This window comes from Stylophora pistillata, chromosome 8 (assembly GCF_964205215.1).
Source record: "Stylophora pistillata chromosome 8, jaStyPist1.2, whole genome shotgun sequence".
In the NCBI taxonomy this organism is placed as follows: domain Eukaryota; kingdom Metazoa; phylum Cnidaria; class Anthozoa; order Scleractinia; family Pocilloporidae; genus Stylophora; species Stylophora pistillata.
This window is the reverse complement of record NC_142526.1, coordinates 28,058,570-28,076,470: the sequence shown is the minus strand read 5'-3', so window position 1 is coordinate 28,076,470 and position 17,901 is coordinate 28,058,570. Positions and strand designations below refer to the sequence as shown.

At 39.2% G+C, this 17,901-nt stretch overlaps 2 protein-coding genes and 1 pseudogene across 3 annotated transcripts in view; 1 reads left to right on the top strand and 2 right to left on the bottom strand.

Moving 5' to 3' along the window:
* Nucleotides 1–49: 49 nt before the first annotated feature.
* LOC111322739 (spermine synthase) lies at nt 50–6,868 on the bottom strand. The gene is made up of 10 exons (XM_088730396.1): nt 6,575–6,868; nt 4,950–5,073; nt 4,158–4,300; nt 3,492–3,583; nt 2,349–2,503; nt 2,103–2,192; nt 1,849–1,960; nt 1,672–1,751; nt 1,231–1,349; nt 50–903 (listed from the first exon to the last, which is right to left on the bottom strand). The coding sequence occupies exons 1-10, from the start codon at nt 6,754–6,756 to the stop codon at nt 825–827; spliced, it is 1,176 nt and encodes a 391-aa protein (XP_088586522.1). The 5' UTR covers nt 6,757–6,868; the 3' UTR covers nt 50–824.
* A 326-nt stretch (nt 6,869–7,194) lies between these two features.
* On the top strand, nt 7,195–9,032 carry LOC148725728 (uncharacterized; annotated as a pseudogene).
* Nucleotides 9,033–15,524: 6,492 nt separating this feature from the next.
* LOC111323266 (uncharacterized) overlaps nt 15,525–17,901 on the bottom strand; it is an 8,189-nt gene continuing 5,812 nt past the window's right edge. For both annotated transcript variants that reach the window (XM_088730584.1, XM_088730585.1), the window contains exons 6-9: nt 17,854–17,901; nt 17,698–17,763; nt 16,505–17,168; nt 15,525–15,732 (exon numbers count right to left, since the gene is read on the bottom strand). The exon at nt 17,854–17,901 is cut by the window's right edge and continues 52 nt beyond it. In XM_088730584.1, coding sequence (XP_088586710.1) covers nt 16,525–17,168; nt 17,698–17,763; nt 17,854–17,901 — 758 coding nt within the window. In that variant the 3' untranslated portion in view covers nt 15,525–15,732; nt 16,505–16,524. The remainder of the gene's footprint in view (nt 15,733–16,504; nt 17,169–17,697; nt 17,764–17,853) is intronic.

Sequence of the window (17,901 nt, the reverse complement as noted above, 5' to 3'; positions counted from 1 at the left end):
GCACCTCGGAAACCCCACGATAAAAACAGTAAAGTGAAAAGCGGTGGGGTTAAAAGGAAGTATTAATGATGAAACCTTTATTTGTTGTGTAGTTAAAACGTTTACCATAAGCTACTGAGCAATCATTGCTAGCAATAGATTTTTTTGAAAAACCCTATTTATGAATGTTTCGGGAATTGATTTTCAAGAAAGGTAGCACCCACGCCTGAAGCAGAAGTGGTTTCCTAAAACATTATTAACTACAATCTAGATAAAAAATATTATAAACTTATCTATGTTTTAGATTAAAATATCCATAATCATTTCTCATAATGTAAGGCCTAAGATTTAGATTGCCAGGTATTTAAAAACATCACATTTTTTGAGTGGATCAAAAAAGGAAAGAAACTACTTTAACATAATCTAATCCAACACCATAATTGGATTGTTAGCATTCGCCCTCAGGAAAAACGTCATAATGTGGTGTTCGTACTATTTGGGTAAATTTAAATACTTCAGCTATTAGATAACCTGTGTCTAATAAGTTATGATTGTGTATCAATTCAGTTCATCGTATTCCAATAAAGCAGTTGTGTAGAGGACTAGGTCTCATTCACGCATTACTCTTCAGTAAAATATGGAATCCTAATCAGCACAACACATAACATTATAAAATCTTATCTAGCTATGTCACTTCCCAGTATATGCAAGGCACCAGCTGCGCAAAAACTGCCCCGTTCCTTGGGATACGCGTGTGTGCACGAAGATTTGGAAGTGGAATACAACGCACCGAATGAATGCATATACTCTAAGTGTTTTAACGGCGAATTTCTATGATATGAAATTTATTTTTCTTGGGTCTCAGTAAGTCCACTCGATAATTCACTAGGTGTCTCTTTCTTCCATATTTCATAGAACGTCCATCTTTGAGGTAAATTAAGGAGAAAATTAAATAAAAGTAATCAGTTGATCACAAATTATCATGACTACTGCGCATAACAAACCATGAGCGAGTTCAAGCGTTTTTACGTTCTCCAAATTTTAAAAGGGGATCATTTCAGTTACTTGTTAACCGATTGAAAGAATGATTTTTCTTTTCTAACTTATGGAATAGAATTAAAATGTTTTGGCTTTTAAGGGCTAACCTGAGACAACAACAAATTTGATTTTGACCAATTGTCGGTCGCGTCCCAGATGGACTCAGTATTTTCAAAATAATGTAAAGAGATATGCAAAAGAATAAAAGGATACAGTTCTAAGAAGGAAGGAACGAAAACAAACTCCTTCCTGAAGTTCACTTCACAACACAGGTTTGAGAGTTGTTCCTCGTACAAATTCAAGCGCTCCTTTTGATTAAAACCGCTCGCACCCTAAACGGAAAATGATAGAGTAAGGTAAAAGTCAGATCGATGGCTTTCTCACACTCAATAACTCAAAATTTAGTATCAATAATACTCAAACAACTGCGAGTTTCTTTTAACCCTATAGCTTAAGCATTGTTCTAATTTGGCAACATCCTGAAATTTCCTTAAGACTGTGACGAGGTTACCAATGTTCACTGGAGGAGGAACATTAAAAAAAAAAAAAAAATGCAGAACCACCGCACTCTCCGTCCTAAACCCTAGTTTATTTCTATATGGGTCTGAGGACCCCACATAGTTCTTTTAAAATATGATGAAATACGTAACTCACTTGCACGAAATACTTTCCATAGGGAGAGAGCAACCTAATGGAGAGGTCTTGAATTTCTTTCTGAAATTCCAAATAAGAACCTAAACAGCCAGCCGGATAAAAAGTGTGGTCAGTTAAGGCAAATTGAAAGTTTTGAAAAGAAGAAAAGTAACTAAACGACAATAAACAAGGACTCACCTTCCTTTTTTGATCCGATAACAACGTCAGTTAGGTCATTGATTATGAAATCAAATGATCTATTCTTTCTCACATACTCACGCATAACTTCTGCACAGTCAGCAATTATAATCTGCAGCAAGATAACCGTGAAAAGATATCAGTAAAGTCCGGAATGTATTCAACAATAATAAAATAACAAATTCAAATAAATAACGAAAGATTGTTTTAACCTTCTACAGTCGTTATTCAGTTTGTACATCTATTTAACCCACCTCGTAGTTTTTTCCATGTAAAGTGTCGAGCGAGTCACCACAAATTCCTCTGAGATGCTTCCTTGAAGCATTAATTACATATTTGTCGATTTGATTCGGTGTTAAAGACAAATTCATACAAGTAAAAGTCTATCCTTTATAATGACCATTTAAAATCGATCACTAGGAAGAAGTATGCGAAGCCTCCACTTAAAATCTTTCTTCCAGCTCTAATGCTAACGATTCAAATTTGTTTGAAAAGGATATCTCTACCATGACAACAGACTTTGGGCTTTCTTTTAGAAGCTCATGCAATACACCTCCATCACCTCCACCAAGGATAAGGACAGTTTTGTCTTTGTAGTCCACCCTACCATTGCCTGTTAACGTCTGAGTGTAGACAAGATCACTCTCAGCAATCACTACCAAAACACAAAACAGGAGAAAACTCAATATGAAGGTTTGTTCTTTAAAAAAATGCCTGTAGAACAGGCGATAAGTTTAAACTGGAGGTGATCACGCTCATAACAATAATTTACATAGCTTTATTCTCTTTAAACAACAACAAACATATGAAACATATGTATGAACTGCGGTTATGAAACGTATATGTTCACGATCCTTCGCAGTAAAACACTATTTGAGCAATAGTGAAAATCAGACCTGAAAAAAATTTCAGGCCTGTACGGGATTCGAACCACTGACCTCTGCGATACTAGTGCAGCGCTCTACCAATTGAGCTAACAAGCCAACTGGGAGCAGGCCATCAAATTAATTCGATATAAACCCGTAGATGATAAATCGAACAACAACAAACATATGAAACATATGTATGAACTGCGGAGTTAATTTGATGGCCTGCTCCCAGTTGGCTTGTTAGCTCAATTGGTAGAGCGCTGCACTAGTATCGCAGAGGTCAGTGGTTCGAATCCCGTACAGGCCTGAAATTTTTTCAGGTCTGATTTTCACTATTGCTCAAATAGTGCTTTACTGCGAAGGATCGTGCACATATACGTTTCATAACCGCAGTTCATACATATGTTTCATATGTTTGTTGTTGTTTGATTTATCATCTACGGGTTTATATCGAATTAATTTGATGGCCTGCTCCCAGTTGGCTTGTTAGCTCAATTGGTAGAGCGCTGCACTAGTATCGCAGAGGTCAGTGGTTCGAGTCCCGTACAGGCCTGAAATTTTTTTCAGGTCTGATTTTCACTATTGCTCAAATAGTGCTTTACTGCGAAGGATCGTGCACATATACGTTTATTCTCTTTACTTACTTTATCCCTGTTCCCAAAGTCACGTACAGACTAACTGAAGCTCAGGTAAACTGTTCAGATGATTTGATACTATTCTTTGAGATGAATAAACTTTACAATAACAAGCTAAGCTGAAGTTTATTCGACTCACTTTCTGTCTCATCCAAGATGAGCATGTTCCCAAACTGCGGTGAATGCACGATCAGAATGTGCTGGTAAGGAGAATGTTCACTGAAAACAACTCTAAAAGAATAACAAAAGAAGCAACAGTAAGTTTCCCAAATGCAGGGTGAAGCCTTCACCTTCCATCATTTCGGGATAAGTTAGTATATAAATGAGATGAGAGGAAAAGGGAGTGGTAGAAGGAGAAAGAGAAAAGTTGTTTGCACGAATTCACGAGGATTGTGCCGTAAACCTGTCGTTATTAGGGACTTTAAGCAAACCACGACGGCTACGGCAACGAGAACGTGGAAAAACAATACATCTGATTGGCAGAACAATAGCCTAGCACGTGCGTTTTAAAACTTTGTACATTTCTTAGCCGTCCTTTGCAAAACAACAACGTGAAATCACCAAAATCTGCGTCGTCTGCGAAACGAAACCGCGGCGGCAAATTATTTTAATTTACATTTGGAACTCAACGCTGCTTTTATGCGTTATGTTGAGTTTGAGGTCTGGCGCCCTATGAGACGGTAAACACATGCAGCCATTTTGGAAATTCTAACTAAAAGTAGAAACTCATTTTTTAATGGACGTCTTCTGTGGCGTTGCCATCCTGACTGCTTAAAGTCATGATTACCGGGTCGATTACCGGTACCTGTCAAAGTCATACTCTATGATCCTGTCATCAGTTGTCTCCCGGTAGCATTGGATCTCCCTACCTCTCGTGATTGGAAGAATGTACCTCGCTCGCGAGCAATTTAACCTCGTTTTGATGCGTTTTCTCAAATCAACCAAATCCTAAATCAGATATAAAAGGAAAACACATGGAAAATCTCACAGACTACAGAGAACTGCGACATACTGGTCAATTATCCAGTAAATCAACTTCGCGGAGAAAAATAATGAAAAATAACAGTGGAAACTGTAAAATTTGCGGGTAAATTTTTCAGAATTATATACAGCAAAAGTTTCCTCCGAATGAATTTTTTTTCAAAATCGTACGATCTTCACTTCGGTCTATGTAATTGATTGTGGGTAATTATCTTGGGGTTGGAATATTTTTCAATTGAGGGTCCAATGTAATCCGGGGTTGCTCTGCTTTTGATTTTTCGACACTCAACTGCATGCTTTGTAATCTGTGATCCTTTTCTGCGGGTGTTACTATTTTTAGAATTTTATTTCATGAATAAGGTTTTCACTGTTGAAATAAGGTGGTATTAAATAAAAAAATGTCATGTCATTGTTAAAAAGGTTTGATGTAGGTCGTGTTGCAAACCTTGTACTGTGAGTAATATACAGGAATAATAGTTTTTGTGTTGGAAGTAATATGTTGTTGGCATGAATAGTAAAGAAATTAATGAAAAAAGAAAAGGATAAACATCAAGGTTTGTGCCTGTGTGTTCTTGCAGGTTTGAGATCACGTGATGTTGTCATTCCAGGAACTTACATCCTTGGTCCAGATCGGGTATGACCTGTTGTTTTCATTTCCTTCGTGGATGTTGCTATCACCAATGTATTGCACAACATCAAGGGTGACCAAGCCATCAGGGAATGCTCGAACAGTACACTGCCTGTAAAGTTGAAAGAAATAACATTTATTTGAACCGCGTCAAAGTTACCTTTACGTTTCAAACTTTGATAGAAGAGCTTTTAATTCCATTTTTATGGCTGATAAGGTTTTAGTGTTCCGGCGAGTACATGATAAATCGTTCCAATGCACCGCAGGAGCTCCATGGGCGGGGCGCTACTTCTCTACCACCTCACGGCATGGAGCTCCTGCAGCGCCAGCATCGGCGTCACTTCGTCACCACGTGGCGCCTTAGAAGCAATTTTTTTTCACTCGCGCGACGGAATTCGCCGAAAAGGCAGGACTGCTCGTTGACTACAGCATACAAAACACAAATAGCGCTTGTCGATTATAATCTCAGGCACCGAAAACAATGAGCGCCAACACGTAGTCATTATTATCCAAATGAGCGTCGTGAAACCGATCAAAAGCAAAGTAACAAACTTAACGTTGCACGTACAATGCCAAAATTCCGAATTTTCTCCACCAAGAATCAAAAACATGAGCTCTCGGAGCCAGGGAAACAGCATAGAATGGTACTTCGAAAAACGTGGGTCTCAGAAAAATTTGGCCCGATCTCGAAATCTCGTCCTTTAAAATAAAGACTGAATTATGAGCGTCTCGCAATCTCGGCTCACTAAAAAATCGACTCGTCTCGGAGTCTTGAAAATTGTACCCGATATCAAGCTATATAAACTAAAGGGAAAATTTATTTTAGCAAGCATAAAAACAGGGGTCGATTATAGTACCATTTGTAGGGTAGATCACGGCACTTAATTAATGAAGTTGCATTTTCGCTTTCTCCGCTTGCCAGAAACATTTGAAACCGACACACCTCGTTCACTAGTAATTCTTTCCTCCTTGCCGAAAGAGCTAACTGAAAAACAGTTTTTCTTTTCGATCTCGGATCATTCCTTGAGAGTAGTTAGAGCTAGTTCCAAGAAAGCCACACGAAGTTACACGAGCTCAAATGACTTGTAGGCTCTCAAAAAAGGCTTTGTAATGTACGGGAATGCTACCCAGGCCGAAGCCAGGTTTGGTGTCAGACTAATAAGCTGAGGCAGTGCTATTGCTTCTGCATGCTTTCACTGACGTTTTCAAGCATTTTATGTAGTTTTATTGATACCATTACCTCGAAATTTTCTGCACTTAGAGTCTCGGGCTCGGATTTTTCAGAAGAAATGTTTTGACTTTGAAAAAAACGGTGAAGTCTAGGTCTCGAATTTTAAAAGCAGGGTCTTGCCAAGTCCCGAATTGACCATTCTATACCTTTAGCATCAGGCTGCTGCATCCAGATCTTGAACAGAGCAGCCACACAAAAGAAATAAGGGTAGAAGGACGCAAATGGTGAAAAAATGTCCGACCCCGTTTATGCATCACATAAAATATAGATGATATGAAACACAAACATGTAGCTTGGGGATTTGTGCAATAAAAGTCGAACTACAAGTGTGGGCACAACAGCCGTTCAAATAATAGATACATTCAAGGTATTTTCTACTTACGTTTCAGTCTTATCGAAAAAGAAAAGTAAAATGTTAGATTTTGGACGGCAAATAGAGACCTCTTTCCCGAATGTATCATGCAGTACTTCTGTTATTTCCTTTTGAATTTTTCCTTCAAATTCTTGGTTGTGTGGTGTGAGAAGAGGAGTATTGAACTCCAACAAAGTTTGCTTTACAGACATGAGTCTTTGTTCAATCTTCCTTCACAATTCTTCCTTTCAAAACGCAGGAAGAAGATAGACTTCTCGTAGCTCTGAAGATATGCAAATCGGCGCTAAATGTACATCATTAATTATGAAAAGTGAATCGTCTTTTTTCGAATGCAGGTGAAACAAATGTCTAAGTAATAACACCGAAAAATCATTTCTAATAATGTTGCTGGTCTTGTCCCAAAGAAATATTATCAACGGCTTGTTTTAATATTCTGAGCGGGTACCTGTAGTATATTATGGTTGCCGAAAAGTAGCAAAATTTGACTAAAAATATTTTCATTCGATAAATGACATATTTTTATTCGCTAAAAATATTTTCATTCGATAAATGACAAATTTTTATTCGCTAAAAATATTTTCATTCGATAAATGACATATTTTTATTTGTTAAAATATTTTCATTCGATAAAAATTTATTTGTGTGCTAAAGCTGTTTCCGTGCTCTTTTATCATTCGATAAAACATATATTTATTCGATGTTTTTTTATTTGATAAAAGATATTTTCGATAAAGTCATGTGACCCAAGGAGGCATGGCCACAAAGCATGGAACGGTCACAAAGCTTCCCGCCATTATCCAAAATCATTACGTTCTGTCTGAAAATGGCAACATATCTAGACCTAGATGCAACGGTAGATGCAACTGCTTGGAATGATTTTTTTTTATATTTGCTGAAAATCGTCTGGATAGGTGCGAACACAACGCCAGAATTATAAACTTAGAGTTCCACTCAGCGGCGCTGCTTTTCAATCGTCTTGACCGGGTACTCTCCGTTCTGCGAAGTGTCCTTCATCAGAGTGAGGATCTATGTTGTAGAAACAATTTACTGCAGCTCTGTGAGTGTTTTTCTGAAATACATCAGTTCTGGTTTGAGAGGATGACTGAATAGGTAGGAGAACAGCAAGTCTTGTCGATTTAGGATCGCTAGCGTTGCACATACATCGCAACCTGGAAGACCAAATTTCATCATTGCAGAGGAACTTCTTGAAAATCTTAGAAGCCTGGGGTGCACCTGGAATCAGATTGCGCAGATGCTACGAGTATCAAGATGGACTATCTATCGTAGAGTGGACTGAAGAGTATGGGTTGAGCTGCAGCAGGTGGTCAAACATAAGCGACGACCAACTCGACGAGGTTATTCGCGGGTTTATATCTCGATATGGAACGACAACTGGACAGTCGTATTTGTTAGGGTATATTTGATCTCTGGGCCATCTCGTACAGCGTGAACGCGTCCGTGCAGCACTCAATAGGGTTGACCCTGAAAACAGTGCTCTTCGATGGGCAATGGTAATAACAAGGAGGGTGTACAGTGTGCCTTGGCCCAACTCGTTATGGCACATAGATGGGCATCATAGTCTAATACGATGGGGATTTGTAGTCCATGGCTGTATCGACGGCTTTTCTAGAATGATTTCATTTTTAAGATGTTCAACCAACAATCGGACTGATATAGCAATGTCAGCCTTTCAGAGGGCAGTACAACAGTTTGGTGTGCCTTCTCTCGTAAGAGGTGATCATGGGGGTGAAAGCGTAGAGGTTGCAAGATTTATAGTTCGAGAAAGGGGTGAAGGAAGAGGCAGTTTTATTGCAGGGCCAGCCACGAGAAATCAAAGGATTGAGCGTCTATGGAGAGAAGTATTCCGTTGTGTTTCTTTTTTATTTTACGTCGTTTTTATTCTTTCGAAGAGAGTGGTTACTTGAGCGTCAGTAACCCTCTGCAGATGTTTTTACTACATCAAGTGTTCCTTCCACGAATCAATGTCGCCCTTGATGAGTTTACAAGAGCATCTAATTTGAGGCCAGTACGAACCGAGCGCAACTGGTCACCTGAGAGGCTGTGGGTCAATGGCATGCTTCATCGACAAATGCAGAATAATGCAATTACCCAAGATATGATGGAATGGTATGGTACTGATCCAGAGGGCCCGTCTCCTTTGGAGGAACATGGATCTGTTGAAGTTGAAGACATAGAGAATCCTTTCCCAGAAGAACTGTTCGAAGAATTCAGACAGCTAATTAATCCAGTGGCTGAATCTAGCAGCTTTGGTATAGAAATATATTTGAGTAACCTTGAGGCTTACAGTGAATTGCTTGAGTAACTTTGAATTTTCCTTTGACAACCTGTAAGTCATATAACAGACCTGCAACATGCTGAAGTTCTTCAACTATCTAATGCAGGCTTCTAAAATTTCGAAAAGGCATGTTCCTTAGCCTCCGAACGCAGACGTATTTCCGGCTGTCGCTTGTCTCCTCCGAAAATAACGTCTGCGAACCCGAGCCAGGAAACGATTTCTGTGACGTAGGAATTTTTAAGCCAATCACAATTTAGCTCAAGTAGCCCCAGAACTACTGCGCAAGGTATTCGCTGCGAGGAGCACTCGAGTTTCATTCTATCATGGAATCTGATTGGCCAAAGAATTACGTCACAGAAATCGTTTCCTGGCTCGGGTTCGCAGACGTTATTTTTGGCGAAGACAAGCGACAGCCGGAAATACGTTTGCGTTCGCAGGCTACACGTTCATGTGCTAAACGCAATCTTGAAATAAAAAAGAACATGTAACTACATGTTGAAGTTTGAAATAAATTCGTTTTTGATTGACATAATTTTTTAACCAAACTGAATTATTTTTTTGTTTGAAAATTTTTAAGTAAATGAACAAGATTGAAGCAAAAAATTATTCTTAGAACTGATTGCACAAAATGAAGCGATGACTAAAATTATAACAGAACATATACATTTACATCTGTTCCTGCGTAATGTTAAGAGAAGTTTATAATCTTACCGTAGTTGTCCTTTCAAACTAGGCTGAAGGCATTCAATTGCTTATTTTAATTAAATCCTTGTTTCTGCCTTTTTTCCTTCCCCAATAAAATGCAGTTCTTGGGACTCAACTTATCTACTGTAAACATTGTAGAACTGTTTTGCAAAACTCTTTAACAGTTGGAACAACATATCTCTTCCTATCTAGACGGGGTCTTTTAGGAAAGCTTTAGCTACCATTACTCGTCATGCTATTTGATCTCAGTATGTCTCTTGCCCGATTAAGAACTTACTGGTGTTGAGCTAAACGCTGATCCTGATTACTTTCAAGTTGTTGTGGTGTCTATGGTGTGACTATAAAAAACACAAAAGCTTTCGTAAGTTTCAGTAGACTACACAAAAGAGCGACTTCATTCGCTGCAAGATATCACTTGAAAATTACTACATTGACACTCACTCGGTGCAGCATGAGGACTACTTCTGTTGGCAAAGTACTCACCGATGGCCTGCCTCACTTTACTCCGTATGATCGAGCGATTCAATTCCCTGTTTCGATCCATCCTCTGCATTTTGGACAACATAAAATGGGTGACGCTATATCGAAGGCGTTCGTCGAGGGTAAGAGTAAACAGTAATTTTGGTCAGCGGGCATATTATGAAACCCGCGAGTACGAGTACTGCGAAATCCCGCGAAAGGATGACATTTAAAAACCGAAGACAAATTTTCACTAAGACACTAGAATGCGTTATGATGACGACGACTCAGTTAATATATGAAAATATTATATGTTTACTGCGCTTTCATAAAATGTATGAAAGCGTTCTTCGCAGTAATAAACCCTACTAATCTAATAGGTGGAAATAAGGCCTGAAAAAATTTTTAGGTCCGTACGGGATTTGAACCTATGACCTCTGCGATACCGGTGCAGTGCTCTACAAACTGAGCTAACAAGCCAACTGGGAGCAGGTCATTATGTTGGTTCGTATTAAACCCGCCAATAAATTTGAATAAATGAAAATCATATATGTGTACTGCGGTTTCATAAAATACACGAAAGCGTTCCTCGCTGTAATAAACCCTATTTATCTAGTAGCGACTAAGTACTGTAGACATGACTTATTGACTTGCCCTGTTCTGCCAACAGAAGAGCGAACATGATAGGCATGCAATGTCTACTTTCAGTGCTTATAACAAGTGTAAAATTATTAAGTCGTAAGTGAAAAAAGCTGTTTGATCCTGATATAGAGTTAAGAGTCAAAGTATAAGACCTGACCCACTAAGAAAGAAGACATACTTAAGTGAATGATAATGAAATACTTGTTCCGTCCGCTGTGGGAGAAATATCAACGTCTGCATAGTGTGCCACGACGACGATGGAGAAGATTGGCAGGGATGCGACAGTTGTGGCCAGTACTTCCACGCAAGTTGCATCAAAGTGGATTTCTCAGACTCTCTCCAGCTACTTTGTCTGCCCTTGCGGTTAATTTCACAACATCGTTGCGGATTATATCTAGTGACGTAAATTGATGGTGGAGAATATTCTTCCCAGTGTGGGGCTGGGTTAAGACTAAGCTAGGCTGTGTACAATTCTTGAAATTCCCGTTATTTCACGAATTATTTGACGCTAAAGTGTTGACAAGTTTTTCGCGTAACGTAAGTGAAAAATTGACTCAACGCTGCAAGGAGAATCTCCCTAAAAATTTACTCTTAAGAGTCGAAGTTACAGTCCAAAATTCAAACGTTACTGTTAGGTTAATTGGCGCATTGATAACCTTGTAAATGTTGTTGTTGTTGTTGTTGTTTATCATTTATTATTTTACAGAACATTACAAGCAAATTTACACAACCTGCATATAGCATTAGCTAGTCTTGGCGGGTATTAGAAATAAATAAGTAAATACTACACATTGCAAGCTAAAGAAGTTTGGTTACCACAATAAACTAAAGAGATTTTACAATAAACTAAAGAGATTTCATTACTACAATATTATTGGGGTTATAAGCCATGCATTAGTTTACTACATTATAAGCTAAAAAATACGTACATTTGTCATACAAATTAATACAATAAAATTACTAGTGAGTTAAAACAAGACATAATAATCAAATACAGGCAGAGCAGACTGGAAAGTAGAGAGGAGAGAGTTGTGATATACGGATGTGAGCGAAGCACTACAGTTATAATTTTCGATAATCATTGGTATTGAATTTCAATATTAGCGAATGGGCGTCAACATAATAGTCCTCAATCCCAAGTATAGCCTGTCAAAAGCAACTTATGAATTTTCCTTTTAAATGCTCTTTTCGTGAGCTTACGCAAGTCAGGGTTTAGACAGTTCCATAACCTCGTACCAACACAGAGAAAGACCTCAAAATCACATGCAATCTAGATTTCTGTACATAAAAATTCTCTGTGGAAGAAAAACGCGTGTTATATGTATGGACGTCAGATGAATTAATAAAAAGTTCGCGAATATTCCTAGGTGTAGAGCTAGTAGAAACGTCATGCATTATGGCAGAAATGGTTTCAAAATAGAGCATATTAATGGGTAGGATATTCGAAGTTATAAAAAGAGGGATAGCATGCGATATTTTGCTGGAGAAGAAAATCGATGTAAATAGATGTAAATAGCTCAAACATACTGAAAACATTTTCTTTCGATTTTGTATATCTTCATCCTTTGTTCAGTACGATTTTACACACTTCGGGTTTGAACTTTTCGTGGGGAACACGTGCTACAGCTTACACGACGTATTTCAAATTTAACCGCTGTACTATAAATGCTTTGTGGCCATGCCTCCTTGGGCCTTGTGACTTTATCGAAAATATTTTTTTTATCAAATGAAATTACATCGAATAAATACATTTTTTATCGAATGATAAATGAGCATGGAAACAGTTTTAGAACATAGCTAGCAGAGCCGCGCAATCAAATTCAATATACGTAAGCGCGCTCAAAATCCCGATAGTGCACGCTGATAGAGTCAGCAAATCGCTTCGCCAGAATTTTTTTTTTACCGCGTAGCGGCCATTGTTAGCGCGGGGAAAAATAACATATTTCACGACAATAATGGATACGAACAGAGACTCGGCCTACTAGTCCCAAAACGAAGATAAATTTTCGACCTTTTCCCTTGGGCTAGAGTTTTTAAATGAGGCAGAAAAAGAGAAAAACAAGCTACAACGGAAAAGGAGACTCGGCATCAGCGCCGTCACAATTCGCTTCAATTGATATTGTTGTCCGTTTTTCGCGTCGGATTTGATGCACAATTCCACCGGCCATGTTCTAAAACAATTGGTTCATGCTTTCAGCTGTGCACTATCGAGTTATGGAGCACGCGGGAAGTTTGGAGAGCACGAAGGAAGCGTAAGAGTTGCCCGAGGCAATGGCCGAGGGCAACTCTAGCTTCTTGAGTGCTCTCCAAACTTCCCACGTGCTCTATAACTCGATAGTGCACGCTAAAGCATGAACCAATAGTTAATTAGCACACAAATAAATTTTTATCGAATGATAATATTTTAACAAATGAAAATATGTCATTTATCGAATTAAAATATTTTAACAAATAAAAATGTCATTTATCAAATGCAATCTATTTTTAGCGAATAAAAATATGTCCTTTATCGAATGAAAATATTTTTAGCGAATAAAAATATGTCATTTATCGAATGAAAATATTTTTAGTCAAATTTTGCTACTTTTCGGCAACCATAACAGAGCCTTTTCCGGACGAAAAACCTTTGGAAATAATAGTTCATTATTCCGTTTGCAAACTTTTGAGCTCTTTCAATTACATGAACGAGCTTTAGCGATCATTCTGGCGAATGGGGCATACATACAGAACTGTTTATTCACAATTCAAATTCAAGTGAAAGGTGAAAAGGAGACGAACGAAGTTATCCCTTTCAAGTTTGTCTCCTAAAATAATTAAAAACGCAAATTTACCTCTGAACTCACGATAAAATATTCCACAAATTTCCCCAAACATTCTAAAATTGCATCCTGACGGTTTCTGCCTCCGCCAAGTCTTTAGGTAAGTTATTCCATTCATTGACTATATGTACAGAGACCAAAGCCAGTCGACCTTATCGCCTGATGAAGACTAGCAGTATGCAGTTGAAACGTCGCGATCCACATCACAAGTGACTATATCGTGAGACAAACGATAATACTTTATTATTAAAGAATACTTATAAAAAAAACTCTATAGTTTTGCGGGCAATGGTCTAAGTTGATAGAGATGGTTATCTCTTTACTGTCAAAAATCACGTGCAAACGTAAAATCTTCTGGTGGGTCTACTCCGTTAACTTACAGCACTCGTAAGCGAACAAAGTAATCTTCTCTGATGAAGAGCGCTCTTCATACGACTTATCTCGGCCAATGTTTCTGAGTAACCTGTGAGTGCTGGTTTTGCAGTGGCAGTCAAGTTTGTGAAGTCTACGAAATTAACTTTTGAGCGTCTGCTATTTAAAGTGGCCCTGCATTAAGTGAAATAAAAATCTGACTTTGACAATACCCACCATTTCCATGGCAACCGCCAATGTAAGTAACTGATAAAAATACGCATTTTGTGATTAGTTTAGGTTATTCTTGTTTGTCGGTTGGTTGAATGATTACTTCCAAAGGAAAAATGTAAGTTCTTCAAGTGATGGTGAAATTTTTTCCAATCTTTTATCTGGTACGGTGAACGTCTTCGCTTCGTACTAGACAGAATGCAATGCGTAGGGAAAGTTGCACTCAAGAAGAAAGCTGTTCGAAAGATAACTCTATTAGAGTAGAGTAAACATCTATATTTATACAGGATAGCTCCTTCAATGCAGTAAACACTGGTTTCAACGGAGTCCTGTTAACCACCCATCCCACCCCAGGGGAGGACATCCATCACACAGTAATCTCGTGCGTGGGAAATTAACGTCTCCTGCCACTAACCCTGCAGGAGACGGGACTTCCATTTATTCGTCCCTATCCGAGAAGACTAGAATGTCTAACCATTTCCTGATGTTATACAAAGGTAGCATATTCTTCTCAATTATTTTAAGACCCTGAGTGTTGGTCCGGCCGGGGTTTCGAACCCTCGACCTCCCGTACAACAGTCCAGCGCTCTATCCATTGAGTTAACCGGGAGGCGGTCGACCAACGGGGCAAGTTTCTAAACAAATTGTGGCGCTCCGTCGGTGGGGGGTATAACAAGATAATTTACATTTATCAAACGAGTTCAACGCAAATTGGACAGGGCAAAAAGTTTCTAAAGCCCCACGTCAGAGCGAGGACCAACGGCTAACGATCGTAACTTCAGGCTTAGTCTCCTTGTGATGTGGGGTACGTGACTTATGTATGATAGGCATTCCGTTGCTGCAGACCTTCGGTCCGGTAAAATGTTTACACTGGCCTGAAGCTTCAGCGGGTTGGTCGACAAACTCATCTCCCGGAGGATTTCCACTTCAACTGTAGGTCAAGTTAGCGCTACAATGACACTTCAATCGAGCGAAAGGATGATTCAATTGAAAGGGGTGAGGATACGATTTTTTTTAAGCCAACAAGGAAAAGAATTCTAGCAAAAGCCGCCAAGCCCTGTTCAATCGCAATAGAAAGCTTAAATGAACTCATGTTAGGAATACTATGCAAAAAGGAAGATCGACAAAGCCAAACAGAACGCAGGAGTGAACAACAGGACTTTACTTTTGGTGAGAAGGCTCCGACCTTTGCAACATCTCCCTGATGTTCACTTGATGACTACAATCCCAAGCTATTAGAAACTTAAAAGACCAAGATCCCTTATTTTCCCTCTCGAGTAACCATACCTTACTCGTACTCATGAAGATCAATTTTGCCTTTCGTGCAGAACTGCTGTATTAGAGGGAAGATTAGATTACAAATCAACAGAGAAGTGCCCCCCTCCCCCCCCCACACATACACACACAAAAGAAATAAGACTCATGCAGATTGTAAGAGATAAGAGCATCACCAAGGTTCATAAAAATTCTATTTTAATTTGATCTTTTAAAAGGTACAGTGTACGCAATTGTCCGTCTTATCAGCAACATGGCTGATTTTGAAGTTTTCGATTTCGATTTGACGTTCCAAGTCTCACCGTGGGGAGGAATCAAGTCCTCATCCCCAATAAAATAAACTGAAACTAAAATTATCGGCTCTGGTAATGCTTCATTTTGTGTTATGCCTGCAAGAGAGCATACGATATAACCTGATCAGGTAAGAGCACACAAAAAGAAAAGCAACACAACACTGCACAACACTTCACTTTAACCAACGGACACGTGACTGACAGGACTACACAAGCTCAAACACTGTTTCTTCAGCTACAGGGAAGTGAAAGGGTGAGCCCCAAATGATGTCATGACCAGGACACTTCACTTTAACCAACGGACACGTGACTGACAGGACTACACAAGCTCAAACACTGTTTCTTCAGCTACAGGGAAGTGAAAGGGTGAGCCCCAAATGATGTCATGACCAGGATACTTGTGCGCAACGATCTCTACGTTCCTCTGATTGAATTTTTCTTTGCTTTTGAATTCGTGGCACAAATGACAACCAATGAAACGCATGACAATAACCATACCATTGGTTTGAGAATGTTTGGGCCACAATTAAGAGATGCCTTAAAAGAGGCTATTCAGACCACGAAGGGAGAAGTTTATGTAAATGTAGAGCAATTTCGGAGTTATTCCAACCACAATATACACAAGTACAGACTCAATAACAGTGGCTTGGTTGGACTAATAAGCAAACGCATTTCCTCTTCAACGAGCGAACAACGAATCAACACCATAAAGATTTTAAACAAACAAAACATATTGAAGTGAGTCACACAAACCAAAAATGCCTTCCCTCTATGAAACCCAGGCAAGGTAACAGAACACAGTAAAGACAGACACAGTGATACTTGAAACAATCATTCACAGAAACTGAAAACAGGAAAGAAAATCCACCTGAATGATGCACAGCACGATCACCGTTTTCTGTCCTTCTTACCGTCCTTTTCATTACGCGGCGGCGGTGGTGGCGACGAACTGGAAGATCTTCGTTTTCGACGATGCTTCTTGTCCTTCTGTGAATATTCCCTACTACGCCTAGATGACTTATGTTTACTAATAGAATATCTGCTTTCAGTATCGCTCTCGGTCGAGTCACTCTCACTTTTCCTTTTCTTTTTACTGCTGCTGTGTTTCCTTGGCGATCTGCTTCGTGAGCGGCTTTTCTTCCCGTGACGTCGACGATGTCTTTTTTGGCGGTCCGGAGATGGAGTATCACTCCTGTCTCGCCGCCGATGCTTTTTCCGACGACTCTTTTCGTGAGTCGAGACAGAGCTCTCGCTTTCGCTGTCTGAACTCGGAGGACTCCTATGTCGCCTTCCCTTTTTACTACGCTCGCGATATTCTTTCTTTTTAGCTGCTTCTTCTTCGCTTTCAAAGGCAGACTCGTGTCTGTGATGTGTTTCTCTGCTGGGGTGGCTTCGCGATCGGCTTCTTCGTATCTTTCCATCTTCAGCGTCGGCACTGTGGTGTTTTCTTTCATCTTCATCAGCATATGGCTTTTCCTTGCCCGAGTCATCGTTGGATGCACTTTCACTGTCTGAGCCGTAACCTCCAAGTCCTGAGAAGAAATGCAACACGATGTTAAGTCATCTAGAATCCATTCAATTGATTGAGCAATTTTTTTCTGAGCTAAAGTATCGCAACAAGGTTTTGCTTAACAATTTAGTGCTTCTAATTCGTCTGAAATAACTCGAAGCCACTTGACGGCGACACATTATCTCCCTCGAGGAGATATATCTTAGGTTCCACCCAAATGCTAACATACATGGTGGAACCAACACCAAATGGACACGCTCGGGACTAAACATTGTGCGCCTTAATAAGAGTCCCCTAAATTAATGGAAGTAATTAATGACAAGGTAAAGAGTTAAAGGTGCATTTTTTTATCAGTCTAGATTAAAGTCAAACGTATTGATTGCTGTTTTTGGAAGGGAAATTATAAGTCGCTTAAATAAAATGTTACCAGATGAGCATCGTACAGGAAGTAAGTTTCGCTTGCAGTTCTTTGGGTCATTACATGTTCATACAGAAGTGCAGCAAAGTGACTCCTGAGAAAAAGGAGACTTTCCTAATGTGTAATAACAAACCTAAATATCCTCCTTTTCCGCGCAAAGCATCCAAGCCTCCTGAGTGTTGCAGCTGTCGAGCTGGACCTAGAAAAATATTCAAAAACACAACAGGTTATAATGGAATATTCCCATAATTTACTATAGTCACAATCATGAATAAAAGTACAACATTACCTCTAAGTGCATCATTATAAGTCTCCTGAGCAATTTTTTTGACCTCTT

Bases quoted from the DNA above. Each gene is read 5' to 3' on its own strand.
- LOC111322739 (XM_088730396.1), bottom strand. From the start codon at position 6,756: ATGTCTGTAAAGCAAACTTTGTTGGAGTTCAATACTCCTCTTCTCACA. The intron at 5,074-6,574 runs GTAAGTAGAAAA...TCAACTTTACAG, and splicing joins TTTTTCGATAAGACTGAAAC to GCAGTGTACTGTTCGAGCAT. The intron at 2,504-3,491 runs GTGAGTCGAATA...GTGTTTTGGTAG, and splicing joins CATCTTGGATGAGACAGAAA to TGATTGCTGAGAGTGATCTT.